The sequence below is a fragment of the Globicephala melas genome, chromosome 10, assembly GCF_963455315.2.
Source record: "Globicephala melas chromosome 10, mGloMel1.2, whole genome shotgun sequence".
In the NCBI taxonomy this organism is placed as follows: domain Eukaryota; kingdom Metazoa; phylum Chordata; class Mammalia; order Artiodactyla; family Delphinidae; genus Globicephala; species Globicephala melas.
In genome coordinates, this window is record NC_083323.1 from 93845888 (window position 1) to 93864807 (window position 18920).

At 45.2% G+C, this 18920-nt stretch overlaps 1 protein-coding gene across 2 annotated transcripts in view; it reads right to left on the reverse strand.

Moving 5' to 3' along the window:
• Positions 1-8076, reverse strand: part of ETV6 (ETS variant transcription factor 6) — a 241270-nt gene extending 233194 nt beyond the window's left edge. For both annotated transcript variants that reach the window (XM_030841372.2, XM_030841371.2), the window contains exon 1: positions 7916-8076. In XM_030841372.2, the coding sequence (XP_030697232.1) occupies positions 7916-7948 (33 nt within the window). In that variant the 5' untranslated portion in view covers positions 7949-8076. The remainder of the gene's footprint in view (positions 1-7915) is intronic.
• Positions 8077-18920: the final 10844 nt, after the last annotated feature.

Below are 18920 nucleotides of genomic sequence, written 5' to 3' on the forward strand. Positions count from 1 at the left end.
CATGTCTCTGTGTGCTTCCTTCCCTATGTCTGCTCTGAAGACAGGCTTCATTAAAGCTCTTCAAATCCACAAATGTATAAAGTCAGAGGGCCCAAATTCTCCCTTCATTTCGGGAAATTAGAACAAGGCCAGTAGGGTCAGGTATCAAGCTATCAAGAAAAAAGATAGGGCTTCCCTGGTGGCGCAGTGCTTAAGAATCCTGCCAATGAGGGGGACACAGGTTTGAGCCCTGGTCCAGGAAGATCCCACATGCTGGGGAGTAACTAAGCCCGCGAGCCCCTACTACTGAGCCCACATGCCACAACTACTGAAGCCTGCGCACCTAGAGACCGTGCTCCGAAACAAAGAGAAGCCACCGCAATGAGAAGCCCGCGCACCGCAACGAAGAGTAGCCCCCGCTCGCCACAACTAGAGAAAGCCCACGTGTAGCAACAAAGACCCAAGGCAGTCAAAAATAAATAAATAAATTTATTAAGAAAAAAGATGATTCCTTTGGTGGGGGGGGGGGAATCAGGGAACACCTGAAGAGACATCAAATAGATTCCTAGAAATCACACAGTATCTTCAGATGGACATGAGGGATGGTTAAAAAGCATTGCATTCGTGGATTGTGTAAAAAGTTTGAAATTGAAAAAAAAAAAAAAGCAGTGGAAGGAGAGAGACTGACCAGGGTGTGACCAAGGTGTCTAGCTCCGAGGGTGGGCAGGATGAGACAACACGGCCCTGGCCTGTCACCCACCTGATCACCTGATGATGGGGTAAGGAGACACTGGGGGAAAGCAGAGCGAGGCAGAGAGGGAAAAGATTTCTGAGAAAAACATGAAAAGGGCACAAATGAACCCACCCACAGACAAAGTATCACTAGAGAACATCAGGGGTTGGTGTACAAATGGGAGATCTGGACGTCCATTCCAAGGTGGGTGGTGCGACGTGACCATCTGGCTACCCTGCCACGAGAGGGCCGGTTAGGGGGCACCCACCCAGAGAGGGAAGGAGCATCTCTGCCGGCTCAATTCCCACCTCTCATCTTGGCCTGTGGGAAGCTCCCCCACAGCCCCATTACTCTGGGTTTCCTAACTTTCTTCATAAAGGTGGCTGTCCTTGCGTCTTGGGTCAGGAGAGAAAGTGCTTTGGAACTGTAGTCCCGAGATGTAGACTCGGTGAAGCTCGGGCCAGAGTACAGCCTGGAAGATCTCAGACCAATACATCGCTTCACAGCTATGGGCTTCAGGCTCCTCCTTTGCAAAACAGGGAGAAAACCTGCATCCCGGAGGGAGTAGTAAAGAGCAAACGAGATAATGCAGATAAAACGCTTAGCCCAAGGACCAGCACACAGCAGTATCCAATAAACGATGGTGGTGATGATGCAGGATGACCACCAACGCAGCACACAAACCCCTTTAATTACCCAGACCTTACAAGGCTCCCAAACGCAGGTGTTCCACAGTTTCCCATACGCTTAGTCCACAGGCCTGAGTAAGCAATTAGCTCATCTGGGGCTCCACACCTAACAAACACAGGCTAATACCTTCCTTGTCACCACCCCACATACTCCCCAAATTCAAGGTCATTTAGCCAAAGACCAGGCTGAACTGTATACTTTCACTATCTAAAAAGAAAGGGTGATCAAGAAAATTCACAGAGCAAGCAACATACTGATGGTACTATTTCGATGCGGAAGGTACCGTCTCCAGCACACGGCAGCCCTCATTTCTCACCAGCTGATGGTGTGGACACAAGTCATTTCTGCCTGTTCGCACAGAGGCTCAGCCTGAGACACCCTGGAAAGCCACGCTCTATTAGGCTGGTTCCTGTATGTTCAAAAATCAATGAAAATGTGTTTGTTTTTTAACAGGCTATCGTTCTAACTTCTCACTAACTTTACCCTTTCTCTCTCCAAATACTAGGCTTGGCAGCGACTGGTCTTTAAGCTGGGCCCCTTCTGGCGTGGGAACCCTGCGTCAACTTACACTCGTGCTATTCAACGCATCCACACAGAGACTGGTTTCTACAACAAATGCGGCAGTGAAGGACTCTGCCAGAAAACCACCATCCGTGCGTCTCCTGAAGTAGCATTCACAGAGACAAATACTTCGTTTGTACACCCCACACCCTAGGGGGCTTCGTTTGGCGCTGATTCCCTCAGCCGGGAGATCCACACCACAGGGCAACTTTTCAACATCCGTAACAGAACGCACCTGCTCTTCAAGATGGTCCTCACACGCCCTCCCCACCTGCCCCCAGCCTGCCTCAGTGTGCTCAACTCAGATGCCCAGAATTTGTTTTAGTTCCACCTTCCTCTGGTGCCCGTATTTGGGGTGTTTCTTCCCTTCACTTACCTATGCTAAAGAGGTAAGCTACTTCCCTAGGACCAGCTGCCATGTTTTTAGCTGATGCAGAGCCTACTGTGTATAAATTAAGGTGTACAGTTGAGCCTAGGGCCCCCTCAAGGATTCCTCAGAAAAGGCCCTGCTAACAGGTCCAGCACCCTCAGCCCCAAACAGAAGTACCAGTCCCTCACATGGTATAAAAAAGTACCACTGCACCCCACCATCCCATCTTTGGGGATAAATCCAAAGAACTCAAAGCAGGATCTCAAAGAGGCATTTGTACAGCCATGTTCACCGCCGCAGTATTCACAACACCTGTGAGATACAACACCTGTGAGATGAGAGTAACCCAAATGTCCATCAACAGATGAATGGATAAAGAAAATATGGCATATACATAAAATGGAATATTACGCAGCCTTGAAAAAAGGAAATCCTGTCACATACTGCAACATAGATGAGCCTCCAGGCCATTATGCTAAGTGAAGTAAAGAAAGTATGATTCCACTCATATGAACTATTTAAAGTAGTCAAAATCAGAAAGAAAATAGGAAGGTGGTTACGGAGGGCTGGGAGAAGGGGAGAGGGGAAATGGGTGTTGTGCGAGTATAGAGTTTCAGTGTTGCAAGATGAAAAAGTTCTAGAGATCAGTTGCACAACAACGTGAACAGACAACACGACTGAACTGTACCCTTAAAAATGGTTAAGATGGTAAATTTAATGCTACATGCTTTTTACCAGAATACAAAAAATGCATTGCTGTAGATGGTGGTGCAAATACAAGTCCATGAAGCCCTTCTTCCCTCATCCCCCCCTCCTACTCCTTCCTCTTCTCACATCTAACAATATACCCTCTGGACCCAGGGCTCCCACACACACCATCTTCCTTGGCACATACCTCTGTGCCCTCATACCAGCTGGCTTTCGATTAAAATGGACCAAGCTGGGAAGTGCTAGAGAGTGTGCAGCCTGTTGTATCGAATCTCCTTGGCCTCTTATAGGGATGCACCGTGAACCCAGCCCAGTGAGGGACAGGGGCCTGAGAACCAGGGGGTCTGCGTTGCTCTAAACCTGGCTCAGTCACCGATCAGCTGAAGCAAACAATTTAGCTGTGTGGACCTCCTCTCCATAAAAATCAGACGTTGTAGGGACTTCCCTAGTGGCGCAGTGGTTAAGAATCCTCCTGCCGGGCTTCCCTGGTTGGTGCAGTGGTTAAGAATCTGCCTGCCAATGCAGGGGACACGGATTCGATCCCTGGTCTGGGAAGATCCCACATGCCGCGGAGCAACTGAGCCCGCGCGCCACAACTACTGAGCCTGTGCTCTAGAGCCTGCGAGCCACAACTACTGGAGCCCACGTGCCACAACTACTGAAGCCCACAGGCCTAGAGCCTGTGCTCTGCCACAAGAGAAGCCACTGCAATGAGAAGCCCGCACAGTGTAACAAAGAGTAGACCCCGCTCACCGCAGCTAGAGAAAGCCCGCACACAGCAACGAAGACCCAGCGAAACCATAAATAAATAAATAAATAAATAAGAATCCGCCTGCCAATACAGGCGACATGGGTTCAAGCCCTGGTCCAGGAAGATCCCACATGACGCGGAGCAACTAAGCCCGTGCCCCTAGAGCCCGCGCTCCGCAACAAGAGAAGCCACTGCAGTAAGAAGCCCGCGCCCCGCAATGGAGAGTAGCCCCCGCTCACCGCAACTAGAGAAAGCCCGTACGCAGCAACAAAGACCCAACACAGCAAAAAAATAAAATAAAATCAGACGTTGGCCCAGGTGATCTTTATAGTCTCTCAGCTCTTAGATTCTCAAAGTTCCCTGATTCACTTGCTGAAGACCCTGGGGAAAACTTAGAAGCCTGCTAATCTGAACCTTCTCCAGTGATTCCTCAAGCCCCTGTCTCGTATCTTTTACCCAGTTCCATATTGTTGTTTGTTGAGACACAAAAGCAGTTTTTGAAAATGTTATCAAAATAAGAAAACATTATTATTAGGCCAAAATTCTACCAGTAATAATTTTTAGGCAGACACCCAAGGGAGTGCTCTAGGCCTCCCTGTGACAGCAGAGTGGCCCTAGTAACCACTGTATGCTAGCCTGTGGGTGAAGTGTTAAGTCACTCCGAGCACACAGGACAGAGAGCGGAAAGGGTACTGACCTCCTTCCATGCTTCACTGCAAGTCAGCAAACATTACTGACACACATTTCTGAGCCAGGTGCCAAGGTGGGCACCAGGACGCAAAGATAATCGCCACTAAACCCAAGGAGCTCAGAGCCCAGGAGGGGAAACCCAGAGACTCCCAGAAAGCAGCAAAATAGAGATTGCATTCCGCTAAAAAAGCCAACCAGTACGGAGGGCAGGGAAAGGAGGGGCCAGGGATGTTACGCAACTATTTCTCTGTACTATCCTGGATAGTTCTAGCCGGCCGCCCAGCCAGCCTTACGCAGGGCTGTGTCTGCTGGGCCATAGTTACTTTCCACTGCAACTTGGCTGAAGTTAAAACTGAACAGGTGACTTGAAGGTGAAGGCTGATGATGGAAAAGATAGCCTCTTCCTTTCTCCCGTACCCAGCAGTCAGCCACACGATCCTCCGAAAAAAATAATTTGACTTTTTACAGAGTTAGGTGACCCCGTCCTTACATTGAAACAACCCCAAATGGTCAGGAATGGAAGCATTTAATCTCTCACGATGAGGGCGCCCAGTGCAGACAAACAGTGGGGCGCAGCCATAGTTTGGGTGACCTTGGGCTGGTCAACCTGTCTTCTGCTATAAACATGTGTCTGATATTAACTTCCCTGTGGTGCCGGGAACATGCTTATAAAGTGCAAAAGAAATATAAAAGCCAATATCAGGCATTCATCAGCAACCACCACCATGAAAGTGATACAAAGATGTCACTGACTGATTCAGAAACTTTCACCCTGGAAATTCCACCGAAATCGTACACTACTCTTTTCTAGCACAGAAGTAAACAGAGTACTTCCCTCTGTGGCTGCCTCTGGTCAGGCTCCTCTGTGCTCCATCACACCAGCTGCTGAGGAATTTACTGCCTGCTGACCAGCTGCTTGTAAGGAATGAGAGCCAGGGAGGAAGGTTTCAGGAGTAGACAGGAGGAGTGAAGGAAATCTCTCCACACAGAGAGCCTTCCGTGTCACATGTCCTCAGGATATCAGAGCCATCAGGTCATCCTTGAAAGCTCCTGACACTCATTCTCTGCTCCACAGAAAACTTTATTGTTTACTGGACTGTAGAAAAAAATCCCAGTTCTTGTGGGTTCCCAGCAAACATTTTTTATTATGCAGTCACTGTACCACATCCCAAGGACTGAGGGAAACACCGCACATATCACCAGAGCATTTTCAGACAAGCTAGAATAAGCCCAGTCCTTGATCTCCGGCGCTTCTTACTGGAACGTTGCAAACTAAACAAACTCTGTGGAAAAACGCACTTCACATATGTGCATTTAAACATATGCACAGTCCAAGCAAACAGTCATATTCTGGTTCCATAAAGAGCAATCTAAAATAAAAGCGATACTTTCATTACTAGTGAAGACCATTAAATCTAATTACAGAGAAATACAGAGTGAGAAAAGAGGCTCCCGAAAAGAACTGCGGGGTAAACAATAAGGAAAAAAATGATATACAAACTACGGCTGCAATTTTTATGTCACATGTAAGACAGTGTGCTGTCTGGGTTTAGGAATGATTCCATCCATGTGTGTAAGGAAAGGGCTGCTGTAGCCTCCCACTGGGGTACAATAAGGTGAGCACCTGCAGTACCCAAACATAAACCCCTCAGAACAGGGGGCATATGCAGTCTCTTTAGAAGAGACATCGAGAAAAGTCACAGAAAGGCTTGTTTTTTGTTGTTTTCACCCTAAAATCACTATCTCATAGTTGGTCCAGGTTCTCCCCAGGTCAGATTTATTGCCATAGAGCTAAATACAATTTACTGATTTCATACCCTAGTATTTAGTTACCTCTGTTTGTGTTATGTAGTGTCAGATAAATTAGATCAGGCATACCGTAGGATTTTCCTGAACTCGTAGAATCAAATTTATACAGCAAAAGAAATTGGTTTTGAAGTATAAACCTACCTAACATCTTTACTCTGACACTCCCCTGCTACCGCAGACATACTGCTATCCCCAGATATGTACAAACACAGAAACCCGAAAGTTCCACCGGGCATTTTTTTGCGAGGCAAAAACAAAGAAACCCAACCCACCTTTTCAGTTCACATTAGCCCTAATTCAAACCCCATGAGAATCTTGCCTGATAAGAAACACTAACACCTGAGTATAATTATGAAACCCTAATAAGCAAACATGAGAAAATAGTTTCCTCTAAACAGATCCTATGGAAACGCCGTGTTAAAGCAGGAAAGGTTTCTCGAATTCTCCATAGATGAAGAAAACTGGTTACTTGTGCATTGTCTCTGCAGGGTTCCCTCAATGAACAGTTAATGGGCCAAGCCACAAACTTCAGGAGCTTCAGCGTCTCACAGAAGCAAAAGGCTTTTCCATCTGGGTACTGATGGAACAGTGAAATGGAAGTGCACACCAAATGCAAGGACGGGCAAAATAATTGGGGGAGATGGACAAATCAGTCTGCCTCCTCACGGTGGCAAACTTTACGACAACTTTCTAGAAGCAACAAACCGCAACACCACTAGCCTTTATAGACACACATATATATAAATGTACACACACAACTACTTGGAAGGTAAATGCTGTGTTTGCAAACATCCTTCACCATCTTGCATTTACAATACTGAAAACCATGGCCAGAAAGCTGGGAGATTTCTACTCTTAGCTCTCCTCTCTGCACTGTCAAACTGGGAAGGTCATTTTGTCTGGTCACTTAGGTAATTCTCCCTCTCTGCAACAAGGGAGTTTTCTACTTTGGGATTGCTCAGCGTTCATATGCATCAGAGTAAAATAACCATTCAGCGACTTTATTCACCTTGGTTTAAAGGGGAAAAAAAAAGAAAGAAAAGAAATTCATTGTGCAATGCCCAGGAAAAGCTGACACCACGACTGTCTCTCCGACAAGCGCTTGCAATTACAATGCGGGGGTGGGGGGAATCTGTCTGATCCGACTCTGTGAGCCCTTAAAAAAAAAGAAATGATTCCAATCCCAATGGAGCCGGAGAACTTTTTTTTCTAAGGAGACCACCCCTCGGGAACAAAAGTTCCATTTCGGTCACATGTTGGGAGTACGAATAGGGACCAGGTTTTTTTAAAGGCGCACTAATTACGGGGGTGTTTTACAGTCCTGGAGACCACTCGGGCTCCTCCAGACCGACGGTGACTGGCATTTCATTGTCAAAAAGCAAAGGGGTGAGGTGAGGGCGCAGGAGCCGACAGGGCGCTCGGCGGGAGGGGGGGAGCAGCAAGGTTACACTAAAGGGTACGCTGCCGCCGCGAGCCGCGTCTCCTTCCCCGGCGCCCCAAATAATTTCCTGCGAACAGAGCGACTGCAACAGTCCCCTCACAACTGAAGAGCCCAGTACGACTGGCCGGGCCGGTGCAGCTCAAGGTTTTCCACCCCGGAGAGGGAGGGGGAGAAGATCTTTACCTTAATGCTACACTGAGCAGGAGTCTCAGACATGTCTCACAGCGAGAGAGATCAGGAAGTTCTCAGTTTTTTTCCACTTTCCTTTCCTCTCCCCAACCCAGAAACGCTCCACAGCCGGCCGGACGCGGTCATTTAAGAAGTTTCTTGCAGCATCTCTCCCGGCGGCCGCCCCGGGGGGCCGCGAGCGCGCGGGGCGGGGCGGGCGCCGGCGGAGTCGCCGCGCGGGGCGGCGGGGGCGTGGGAGCCGGGCGGCGCGGCGGCGGGGTCTGCAGGTCGTGGTGCGGCACGGCGACCCGGGACGCAGCCCGGCCGGCCTCCCGCTCTCTCCTCCCACCCGGGCCGGCGCCCCCGCCCCCCGCCCTCCCGCCGCTCTCCCTCGCGCTCTCTCTCGAATGTTTTCCTTCCTGGAAGAGAGAAACTGAAAGGCAGAACTGAGAAAGCTCTTTGCTCATTGATCTTGAGAGTTTCAGTGCAGAAACTGACGTGAATTCCCAGCACTGAGCTCTGCCTCTTAAAGGAGCCACCAGGAAATAAAAGATCGGGTTACAGCCCCGCATCGGAGAAATAAAAGCCGGGCCGGGGTGGGGGAGGGGCGGCGGCGGAGGCGCGGGCGGAGGATCCCGGGGAGCGGGGCCGCGCGAGGCCGCGGGTGCTAACTAGGCGGGCGGCGCGGCCCCCGCCGGCCTGGCGCGGGGCGTCCTAGGCTCCGCTGGGCCGCCGCCTGGCTCGCGGAAGACACGCCGAGAAACGTTCCATCGGGGCCCCAGAAACCTCAGAACAGGTTTTATTAAACGCCTCCCCTCCCCTAGCTCCGTCTCTTGGATACATTGAAAGGCACAGGGTTTCCCCACCCCCCGCCGAGCGCAGACGCAATGAAAATAATTATATAGGAAGGGACATTCCGGTAAGGACGCGGAATCCGAAGGAGGAAGTAAAACAATAGCCTTTGTTCTGCTTCTCGACCGCGGCCTCTTTAAGAGAATCCACCAGGAAATGGGAGATCGGGTTACAGCCCGCACCGGGGTAAAGGGGCGAGCTAGCGAGCGAGCGAGTCGCGGAGCGCGACGTCGGAGACAAAGCGGGGCGGCCGCCGGCAGAAGCCCAGCCTGGCCGCGGGGGATTCCCCGCGAAGGTGGGCGCCCGGAAAAGAGGAGGCGCGCGCCCGCCAGGCCGGGGATGCGGGCGCTGCCCCAGCCGAGCACGCGTCCTGGAGAAGGAAAGGCTGTTGGGAGGTTATCAAAGGCAGTTGAGTTCCTTTTCCTGACCCCCCCTTCCTCCCTGTTTCGAAATCCTCTGTCTTTTTAAAGCAATAGCGGCCGCTACCAACCGAAATAGGTGACTCGACTGCAAAGTTGACAGGACGTGTTCCTGGAGATAATACCCCTCCCCAGGACTGCTTCTCTGAAACCATCATTGGCGGATGGGACGACCCCGGGAACCTGCCGGGGGAGGAATATTTGGTTGGAAAAACAATTGAGAGGAGGTTAAATCCTGTCGGGCTGAAGGTTCTAGCCTTGAGTACGTGCAGTCTGATCACTCTATGATTTTTATTGTTATTTATAGTCTCTGAAAATGCTCTGAAGTGTCCACTGCAGAAGGTTGAGAACATTATACTTGTGTTTAAATTCTAAACCCTGCTAATACGTACGGCTTTAATGTGTGGATGTGTATTAAATTACAAATATATAAATACATATGTATAATGTGTGTCTATAGTATATACAGACAAACCAGGACAGATTTCCCAGACCCTCCCCATTCCACGGACTTTTCCTACCCACTTGCCTTCATCTCTCCACATAATAAATTGTGTTCAGACTTCTTCACACGGTCATTCGAAGAACACTCTGAACCAGAATTTATTAAAGGGGTTGGAATGGGAAAAGAGTCCTATTGCTGGGATGGTGGGAATAATGGGATTTTGTGAGTCTCCGAGGACCTCAGCAGTCCATGTCACTTGGTAGTCCTGTCCTTCCCAAGAGCGCTCATGTCCACACCAGCTCTTCTGCCCTGGACCACCTGCTGCTCCCACCTCAACCCACACATACGCGTCTACTTTTGATCCTTCGGCTGGTGTTGCAGGCGTTGGTTCTGATGTCCCATTGCTGGGTTAAGTCCTGTAAACCTCTACATCCCTTACTTATCAGCATGATCTTTGGCAACTCACTCTCTCAGCTTGGGTAAAATGGGGTGGGGAATATTACCTATCTCCTAAGATTCCTGTGAGTATTTATTAAATGAGCAAATATGTACAAAGTGATGAATTACCTGAGTTCTTATTATATACTTTATCTGCTCAATCAACGTTAGCTACCATTATTTAACCTCAGGACTGAATTAACTCTCAACTTTGTTCTATCTCCTCGTTACCTTCTCCAGGTGACTCAACAAAAGTGGCGTGTAAAGGAGACTGTGTGTGGTTCCAAAGCAAACTACGCAGTAGCAGCTGTGGAAGACATTGCATTTAGCCAGGGGTTGGTGATTTCTTTCTGCAAAGGGCCCAGTAGTGAATATTTTAGGCTTTGTGCCCCAAGAGACAAAATTGAGAATATGTAGATACTTATATAGCAATAGAGAAAACAAATATCTACAGTTTTGTTTTTATTGACAAAATATAAGGTGTAATAATAAGAGTTGTAATACAGGTCTAACAATGAGAGGAATGGAACTCTTTTTTTTAAGGGGGATAACATTTCACTTAGTTAAACCCCAGTTTAAACTAAATGTTCTCTATCATCAAAATTGACTGCAAATGTTTATCTGCTAATGGTGATCTGTCATGAGATTTTACGTATTTCATTTGGAAGTATCTGTTCATCCAGATAGGATACTGCCAAATGTATCAATCCATGAGCATATGGTTTCACTTGAGCATACTTATTGCTTATAAGGCATTTATACAATTTTATTGGAATTCTATAAATTCTCTTGATATTTCCCCTTTAGCGTGTCATTACATTGCAGATTAATCACTTCCAATTGAAAGTTAGGTAGAAGTGCCTCAACTGCACAGTGAAGTGGATTTTAAATATGAAAATATCCTTTTCACTTGCATCAAAATCCAAAAACCACTGCTGGAACTGTAGTTTGAGTTCAGAAAATAGAACTGCTGCAAATGTGTGTTAGAATGGACATCTTGCTTCTTGTCTTAACTTTTGACCATATAGGAAATGTATAAAGCAGCTTTATATTATTTGTGATTCAAACAATGTTAATTGTGTCGAAATGATTTAACTGCAGTATAAGCTCCACATATAGCTATATTTTGCCTTGTAGTTTTAGGTTTAATTCATGAAAAACAGACTTGATAAAGTCTGTAGCAAAACTAATTTCCAAAACCACTCAGTAATAGTAGTTAAGGGAAGTTGTTTTCATTCACTCATTCCCATTTGTCAGGTGTTTCTCTATTCCTTGTTTCCTGACTTCTTTGGGGTAATTAGGTATTTTTTTTTCATATTCCATTTAAATTCCTAGATGGTCTTTCTAGTGTTTCTTTTTTACATTAAATATAGTGGTTGCTCTAGAAATTACAATTTGCGTCTTTAATTACCACAGTCTATCTTCAAATAATATTATTCTATCTCATAAATATATAAGAAACTTACAACAGCATAATTTCATTTATCCCTCTCCCATCCTTTATGATATTGTCCTATATTTTATTTCTACCTGTGTTACAAAACCCACCATACACTGTAGGGGGTTTTGATTTTTTTTTTAATATTGTAAATATGTGTGTATAATGAAGGTACTAAAATATGTCTCTTTTTAATCTGTCCAGCTATTTATCCTTTCTGGTACTTTCTTATTCCCTCTTGCAGATCTAGTATCATTTCTGTTTGGCCTCAAGAACTTCTTTGGCATTTCTTGTTGGAGATAAAGTCTCTCAGCTTTCTTTGTGTCAGAATGTCTTTATTTCACATTCATTTTTGAAGGATAATTTTCAACTGTGTATAAAATTTTAGGTTGACAGATATTTTTTTTCCTTTTGGCACTTTAAACATTTCATTCCATCTCTGTCTCCATTATTTTTAAGAGTCATTTGTAGTTCATATTTTAGCTCCCTGTGTGTAATGTCTTTTTTTCTCTGGCTGTCATTAAGACCTGGTCTCTAAACTTGGTTTTCAGAATTGTGACTAGGATGTGCCTACATGTGGGGTTTTTTTGGTTTGTTTGTATTTATTCTTCTTGATGTTGGCTACAGTTCTTGGACCTATAAGTTGGTATCTTTCGTCAGTTTTGGAAAATTCTGATCTGTTATCTCTTTGAATATTGTTTTCTGCCCATTCTTTCTACTCCTTTTTTTTTTTTTCCTGCAATGATACAAGTGTTAGACCAACTGACATTGTTCAATAGACCCAAATGCTCTATTGTATTTATCATTTTTTCTTTTTGACTTTCAATTTGGATGATTTCTATTTATCTCTTTTCCAAGTTTTTTTCCTCCGTTATTGTCCAACTTACTGTTAAGCCTGTCAAGTTCTTTACTTCTGATACTGTATTTTTAGCATTTCCATTTTTTAATATTCTCCATCACTTTTCTGAAGTTGCTCATATCTTTATTTATGGGTTCTACCTTTTTTTTTTAAAGTCCTTTAGCATTTTTGTTATAATGTGATAATTCTCAAATGTGAGGTTTTCTTGCTTAACTTCAGTTGGTTTCCTTACTTGACCGTGAGTTACATTTTCTTGCTCTTTTGTGTGTGTGTCTTGCTATTTTTTACTCTATGCTGGACATTTTATGTAAAACTACATACATTTTCTGTAAAAATACAGTAGACAATGAATTAAATATTTTCCTCCAAAAAGGGCCACACACATTCTCCTGTAAGACCACTAGAATTGGAGCTGAGTAGCTATAATCTATCGTTGAGCTAGATGTGGGCTTTGTTGTAATTTTTCAGTTTGATTCAGTTCACCACAGGTTTCAAATATTTTGAAGGCAAGATCAGAACTTTTCCTATAAGCAAATACTGTCTTAGAGCTGTTATCTCAGCTGTTCTGCCTTGCTTGATGTCTTCATTAGCTATCAAGCCTTCAGGCAGGCTCTCCCTTCTCTCCTGCCCTGACCCTCAATTTTTCTTAGCTGAAGGCCTGGAGTGCCATGGGTTTTCTCTCAGCTCTCCCACCCTCTACAAGTCTTTCTTAACTAAAAGCCCAGTGTGTCTCTGAGAGCGTCTCTCAGCTCTTCTTCCCTGCCCTTCTGTTTATGGCCCTATCCCAGTAGTTAGTGAATATCAATGGGAAGGAATAGTGAGGTAGTATAGTTGCACTCTGTGCCTGTGATTCCCCTGGATTCTAATCTGTCATATAAGCCCACCCACGGCCATTAAAATTTGTTAAAAGTCAGGCTGATTTCTCCTTGCCATCATCTATGGTGGAGTCCTATACTTCAGTCAGGGGTGAGAACAACTGTGGATCTTTTCTTTCATTTGAAGGATTGTCATTTTCTGAAACTTAATTCACTTAGGTTTCTTTGTGCTCTCATCTCTCTGATGGTTTTTTAAATTATAATTATGTAGATTATCTGGTTTGTTTTAGGTGTTAGGGAATGAATTATGGTCTCTTGTGACTTTCTACATACAAACTGGAAGAGGAACCTGAATGTCTAGTCTTTATCCTCAAAAGAGTGATGAGGAGTGGCGAGAAGTGGGGAAGAATGAAGTTAAGAACCATGTGGAAGTGGATGTGCTTAATTAAAAAACATGGCCATTATTGTAGTATAATGTTATGTTTTTACAATGAAAATAATAACATTTAAAAAATATAAACTGCAAAAAAAAAAAAAACCCCACAAAAAAACACCATCCACATATCTCTGCCAAATCAGAATTCCTTAACCTAATGGGCATGCTTCTGTAAAAAGGATCTGTCATAACTGGTGGGGTGGGAAAGAAGAGGAGAAATGTTTCTGCTTATCCAAAGAAGACATGGGTTTTTAAATCTTAAGAGTCACTGCCTTAAACTATATATTTTCTTTACTATATCAGTCAGGGTGCATTCAGGCAGAATTACCTCCGTGTGTGTGTTGTGGGAGTGTATTGTGTATATATATAGAGAGAGAGAGAGAGAGAGAATGATTGTGTATTTCTGATGGCATGCTGACTGATACAGTAAAGGAAATATACATATATACAGCAGGCAGTTGGGAAGAGCAGATCTTCCAGCTGGGTGAAACCAAGAAATCAAGAAATGGGTGAAATCTATGCTCAACTATGGGTGAAACCAAGAAAAAGCTAGAACTCAAAAGCATGAGCTGGAGCCCACGAGAATGGACTGAAACCTATGTCAATCTCATTGCCTCTGACCTTGATGTCCTGGGTGGGCTCAGGAGTTGCAGAAGCTGAAGGAGGATCATGGTGAAGGTGGAGCAGTCAGTGGCCCAGACACTGCCACACACCAATGAGGGAGGCAACAGATGAGTGACAACATGTGTGAGCTACAAAATATCTGCTGCTTCATTTCTACCTTCCAAGTCACTCCAGACTCTCTCCTGTGTCCCACGCTAACTGGAAACATACAGAGAAGGGAATTCTGAGAATGTATTTCAATCTAGCTAAGTTGTCACGTTACAAAGTCACTACGCAAAATGATCAGCTTCCCATAGCCCTCTCCTGCTGTTATATTTTTAGAATTTTTCAGTTCTCTGTCACATCATCCCCCATCTAACCTTCAAACTATTGTATTCCATATGCCTTCTCCCTATGGCATCCCAATCTCTCTTAATAATGCCATCATATTATCAACCTCCAAGTTAATGAACCTCAAAATAATTTTTGACATGCTGCTCTCTTTTATGCCATAAATATCGTCTCTTCCCAAATCTTTCTGTTTCATTCACAGATTCTCCTTTATCTTGCCAGAAGTGGCAACTCCAGTTTGGATTATTGCCACTTCCTTTTTCCACAGAACTTGTATAGTTTATCTATAATCACTACTGAATCTTCTATCTCTGCTCAAATCTCTTACTTCATTACTCCCATTGCTATCCTCAGGCCTTGTCCCACATTACTCAAAACTCCACCCACACACACAAACTATGAAACTATTTGTTTTCTGTCAAGTAGAACCTGAAAATCACCTCTTTTATAAATCCACCTCACACTGTATAAATGGAAGGTATCCAAAAGATAAGGAGTTGGAATGCTGGAGTGGATTTATTATGTAAGAACTACCGCTCTCCCCTAATCATGACCTGGGAGGGTTCAGAAGACACTCCCTTCAACAAGGCTTTAAGTGGTGCATTGTTGAAGCAAACACCAGCACCCTTGCAGAGTCCTATAGTAGCCATTCTCTAAGCCATGAATGCTGCCATTAGACTGGGCTCTCTGAATTCACTGGGGATGGTGGGATACTGGAGTGACAGGTGTCAAGTGATATTGCTTAACTATTTTAACTACCAGAGATAAGAAAACATGGTTATCATAATGGATAGCAAAGCTAAAGTGATAATTAATCACCATGGTTTGATCTTTGGTATTGGCTAATTTATTGGGATCTCCCTAGGACTGAAATTAATAGACATCCTATTAAAGTCTTACTTGACTTGTATACACAGAAAAGCTCTAGGTCCAGAGTCAAAAATTCTGACCTGAGTCCCAATAACAGACAGTGCTGGATCCTCAACTGAATCCCAGACTTGATTCAGTCCACATATAGATGCAGAGCCCCTTAAATTAAGGGGAGGCAGGTCTCCTTGAGGAAGAAACCTGCTACACTGCCAAAAATGTATGCTGTAAATCTTCTACCCACCCTTCCCCGCAGGCACATGTGGCCACCTACCAGTATGGTTTTGCATCAGGGAAGGGGGAACAACGAGAATTGGGGGCAGTTACTGCACACTGGCTCTGAATTAACACTGATTCCTAGAAACCCAATAGGTGGAGTTTTGACTTGAGCCCAATTCACAGTGGGCTTGGTGGATACCCAAACCCACCCCATGATTATTTTCCCAGTTCTGAAATGCAGAGTTGGAATTTACATATTCATCAAATGGCAGAATCCCTGCAGTGTTCCCCAAATTATGAAGTGAGGGGTTTATGATAGAAGGCCAGAAAGAAGTTCCTAGAATGGCTTTTACTTGCTAAAATAGTAAATCAAATGATATAGCATTCCTGGAGGAATTACAGAGATTAGTGCCACCATAAAGTTCTTAAAGGATGGAGAAGTGGTCATTTCTACTACATTCCCATTCATTTCACCTATTGGCCTGTGAATGAGAGCTAGGTCTTGGACTTCCCTGGTGGCACAGTGGTTAAGAATCCGCCTGCCAATGCAGGGGACACGGGTTCAAGCCCTGGTCCAGGAAGATGCCGCGGAGCAACTAAGCCTGTATGCCACAACTACTGAGCCTGCACTCTAGAGCCCACGAGCCACAGCTATTAAACCCGCGTGCCACAACTACGGAAGCTTGCGTGCCTAGAGCCTGTGCTTCGCAACAAGAGACACCACCGCAATGAGAAGCCCGCGCACCGCAACAAAGAGTAGCTCTCGCTCGCCGCAACTAGGTAAAGCCTGCGCGCAGCAACGGAGACCCAACGGAGCCAAAAATAAATTAATTAATTAAGAAAAAAGAAAAAGAGATAGGTCTTGAAGAATGATGGTGGGTTATGGTGAACTTAATTAGGTCAAAACTCCAAATGCATCTGCTACTCCAAATGAGATTTCCTTATTGGAGCACATCAGTACAATCCTTGGTACCTAGTACGCAGCGCTTGACCTGGTGAATACTTCTTCTCTTAATTCCCATAGTAAAGACTACAAAAAGCAGTTAGCTTTCAACTGGTAGGGCTGGCAATACCCTTTACTGCCCTATCTCAAGCCTATAACAACTCTACAGCCTTCTATCATCATCTAGTCTGAAAAGACCTTGATTGCCTCTCCATTCCACAAAATATTGTTTTGGTCCATTACAGTAATGATAGCATGTTGACTGGACCTGATGAGCAGGAAGTAGCAGCTATCCAGAGGGTGAGAATAAATTTCACAAAAGCTTAGGGGCTTTCCACCTTAGTTACTGCCTCCTCTGATCTGGGGCATGGTCAAGATATCTCTAGTAAGTTGAACAAGTTGCTGGATCTAGGCCTTCCCACTCCAGAGAAAGAAGCACGACTTCTACCGCGCCTCCAGGTTTCAATGGGACCTCACGTGGCAGAAGACTCTGCAACAGGCCCAAGCTGTGTGACTGCTCCTCTGCCCGTTGAGCCCTTTGATCCAGAAGACCCACTGAGATGTGAAATGCCCGTGACAGATAGGGATGTTGTAGGGGCCCTTGGCAGGATTATGTGAATTACACTGCAGACCTTTAGGACTCTGGAGCAAAGCTATGCCATCTTCTAAAGATAAACACTCTCCTTTTAAGAAACAGCTTCTGGTTTGCTACGGAACCCTAGAAGAGACTGAATGCTTGACTTTGGACTGCCACGTTGTCATGGAACCTGATCTGCCCGTTTTGAATGCGGTGTTTGACCCGGGAAGCCACCATGCTGGGCACGCACAGCAGCGCTCCGACTTGAGTGGAAGTAATATACACGAGTTTGGGCACAAGCAGGTCCTAAAGGCATGAGGAAGTTACCTGAGCCACTGGCTCAGGTCCCCACGGCTCTTACTCCTGTTAAATCGCCTCCTCTCTGTCAACCCACACGTACGGCCTCATGGGACGTTCTCTATGTCGAGAAAGTTCTGCTAAGGACAAAAAAGTTCAGGCTTGATTGCAGGTGGCTTCTCACCATGCTGCCACCATCTGAAAGTGGACAACTGTGGCAATACTGCCCCACTTAGGCGTGGCTCTAAAGGACGGTGGTTACGAAAAATCCCTCCAGCAGTCAGAGCTGGTTATGGATTTACCTTTTTTGTCTGCAGTGCTTCTGAAAAAACCACCATTTGTGGACTTACAAAATGCCCTATTCATCCTCAGAGTATTCCATACAGTGTCACTTGTGAACAGGAAATTGATTTTATACCAAGTAAAAGACAGCAATGGGCTCGTGCTTATGGAATTCACTGGGCTTATCATGTTCCCATCATTTTGAAGCAGTTGGCTTGATAGGGTAGTGGGATAGCCCTTTGAAGACTCAATTGTGGTACCAGATGGGTGGCAACACTTTGCAAGGCTGGAGTAACTTCTTCCAGGATGCAATAAATGCACTGAGCAGGCACCCACCATATGGTGCTTCTTCTCTCACTTCCAAGAATCGGGAGGTGGAAATGGGATTGGCCCCTCTTGTTCTGAACTCCAATGGTCCACTAGTAAAAATGATACTTCCTGTCCTCTGAACTGTGTGCTCTGTTGGTTTAGAGATCTTAATTCCCAAAGGAAGAGTGTTTTCACTGGGGACACAGCAGTGTTTCTACCAAAGTGGAAGCTGAAACTGTAACCTTGACATTTTGAGCTTCTCGTGCCACTGAACCAACCAGCCAAAACAAAAAGGCAGCTTAATATATTAGCTAGTGTGACTGATCCCAAATCCTCAAGGGGAAATTGGGTTGCTACTACACAATGGGAGCAGGGTGGAGTAACTCTGGAATTCAACAGATCCTCTGGGGACACCTCTTCATATTCCTATGTACTATGAAAAAAAGTTGACAGAAAACGACAACACCCCAATATAGCAGGAATGCAAATGCTACAGATCCTTTGGGAGTGAAGGTTTGGGTAACCCACCAGGAAAGCTGAGGTGCTTCCTGAGAGCAGAGAATACTAACTGGATAATGGGAAAAGGAGTTTAATAAACACCAACCATGATCAGCTGACCAATTGCAGAAATGAGGGTGGTAGTAGTTTTGAGTGTATTTTCTCCTTGGTATGAATGTGTGTGTGAGATGAGGTGGGCAGCTGTTGCCTCTGTCTGCAACACACACACACACACACACACACACACACCATTTTTTCTTTTTTTCCTCTCCCATTTCTCTACCATCTAACATAAAACATGAATGTTTTAAGTTACAGGATATTAAAAGATGAGTGAGGTCCAGCTGTAGGACAAATGGACGTCACTGAAAA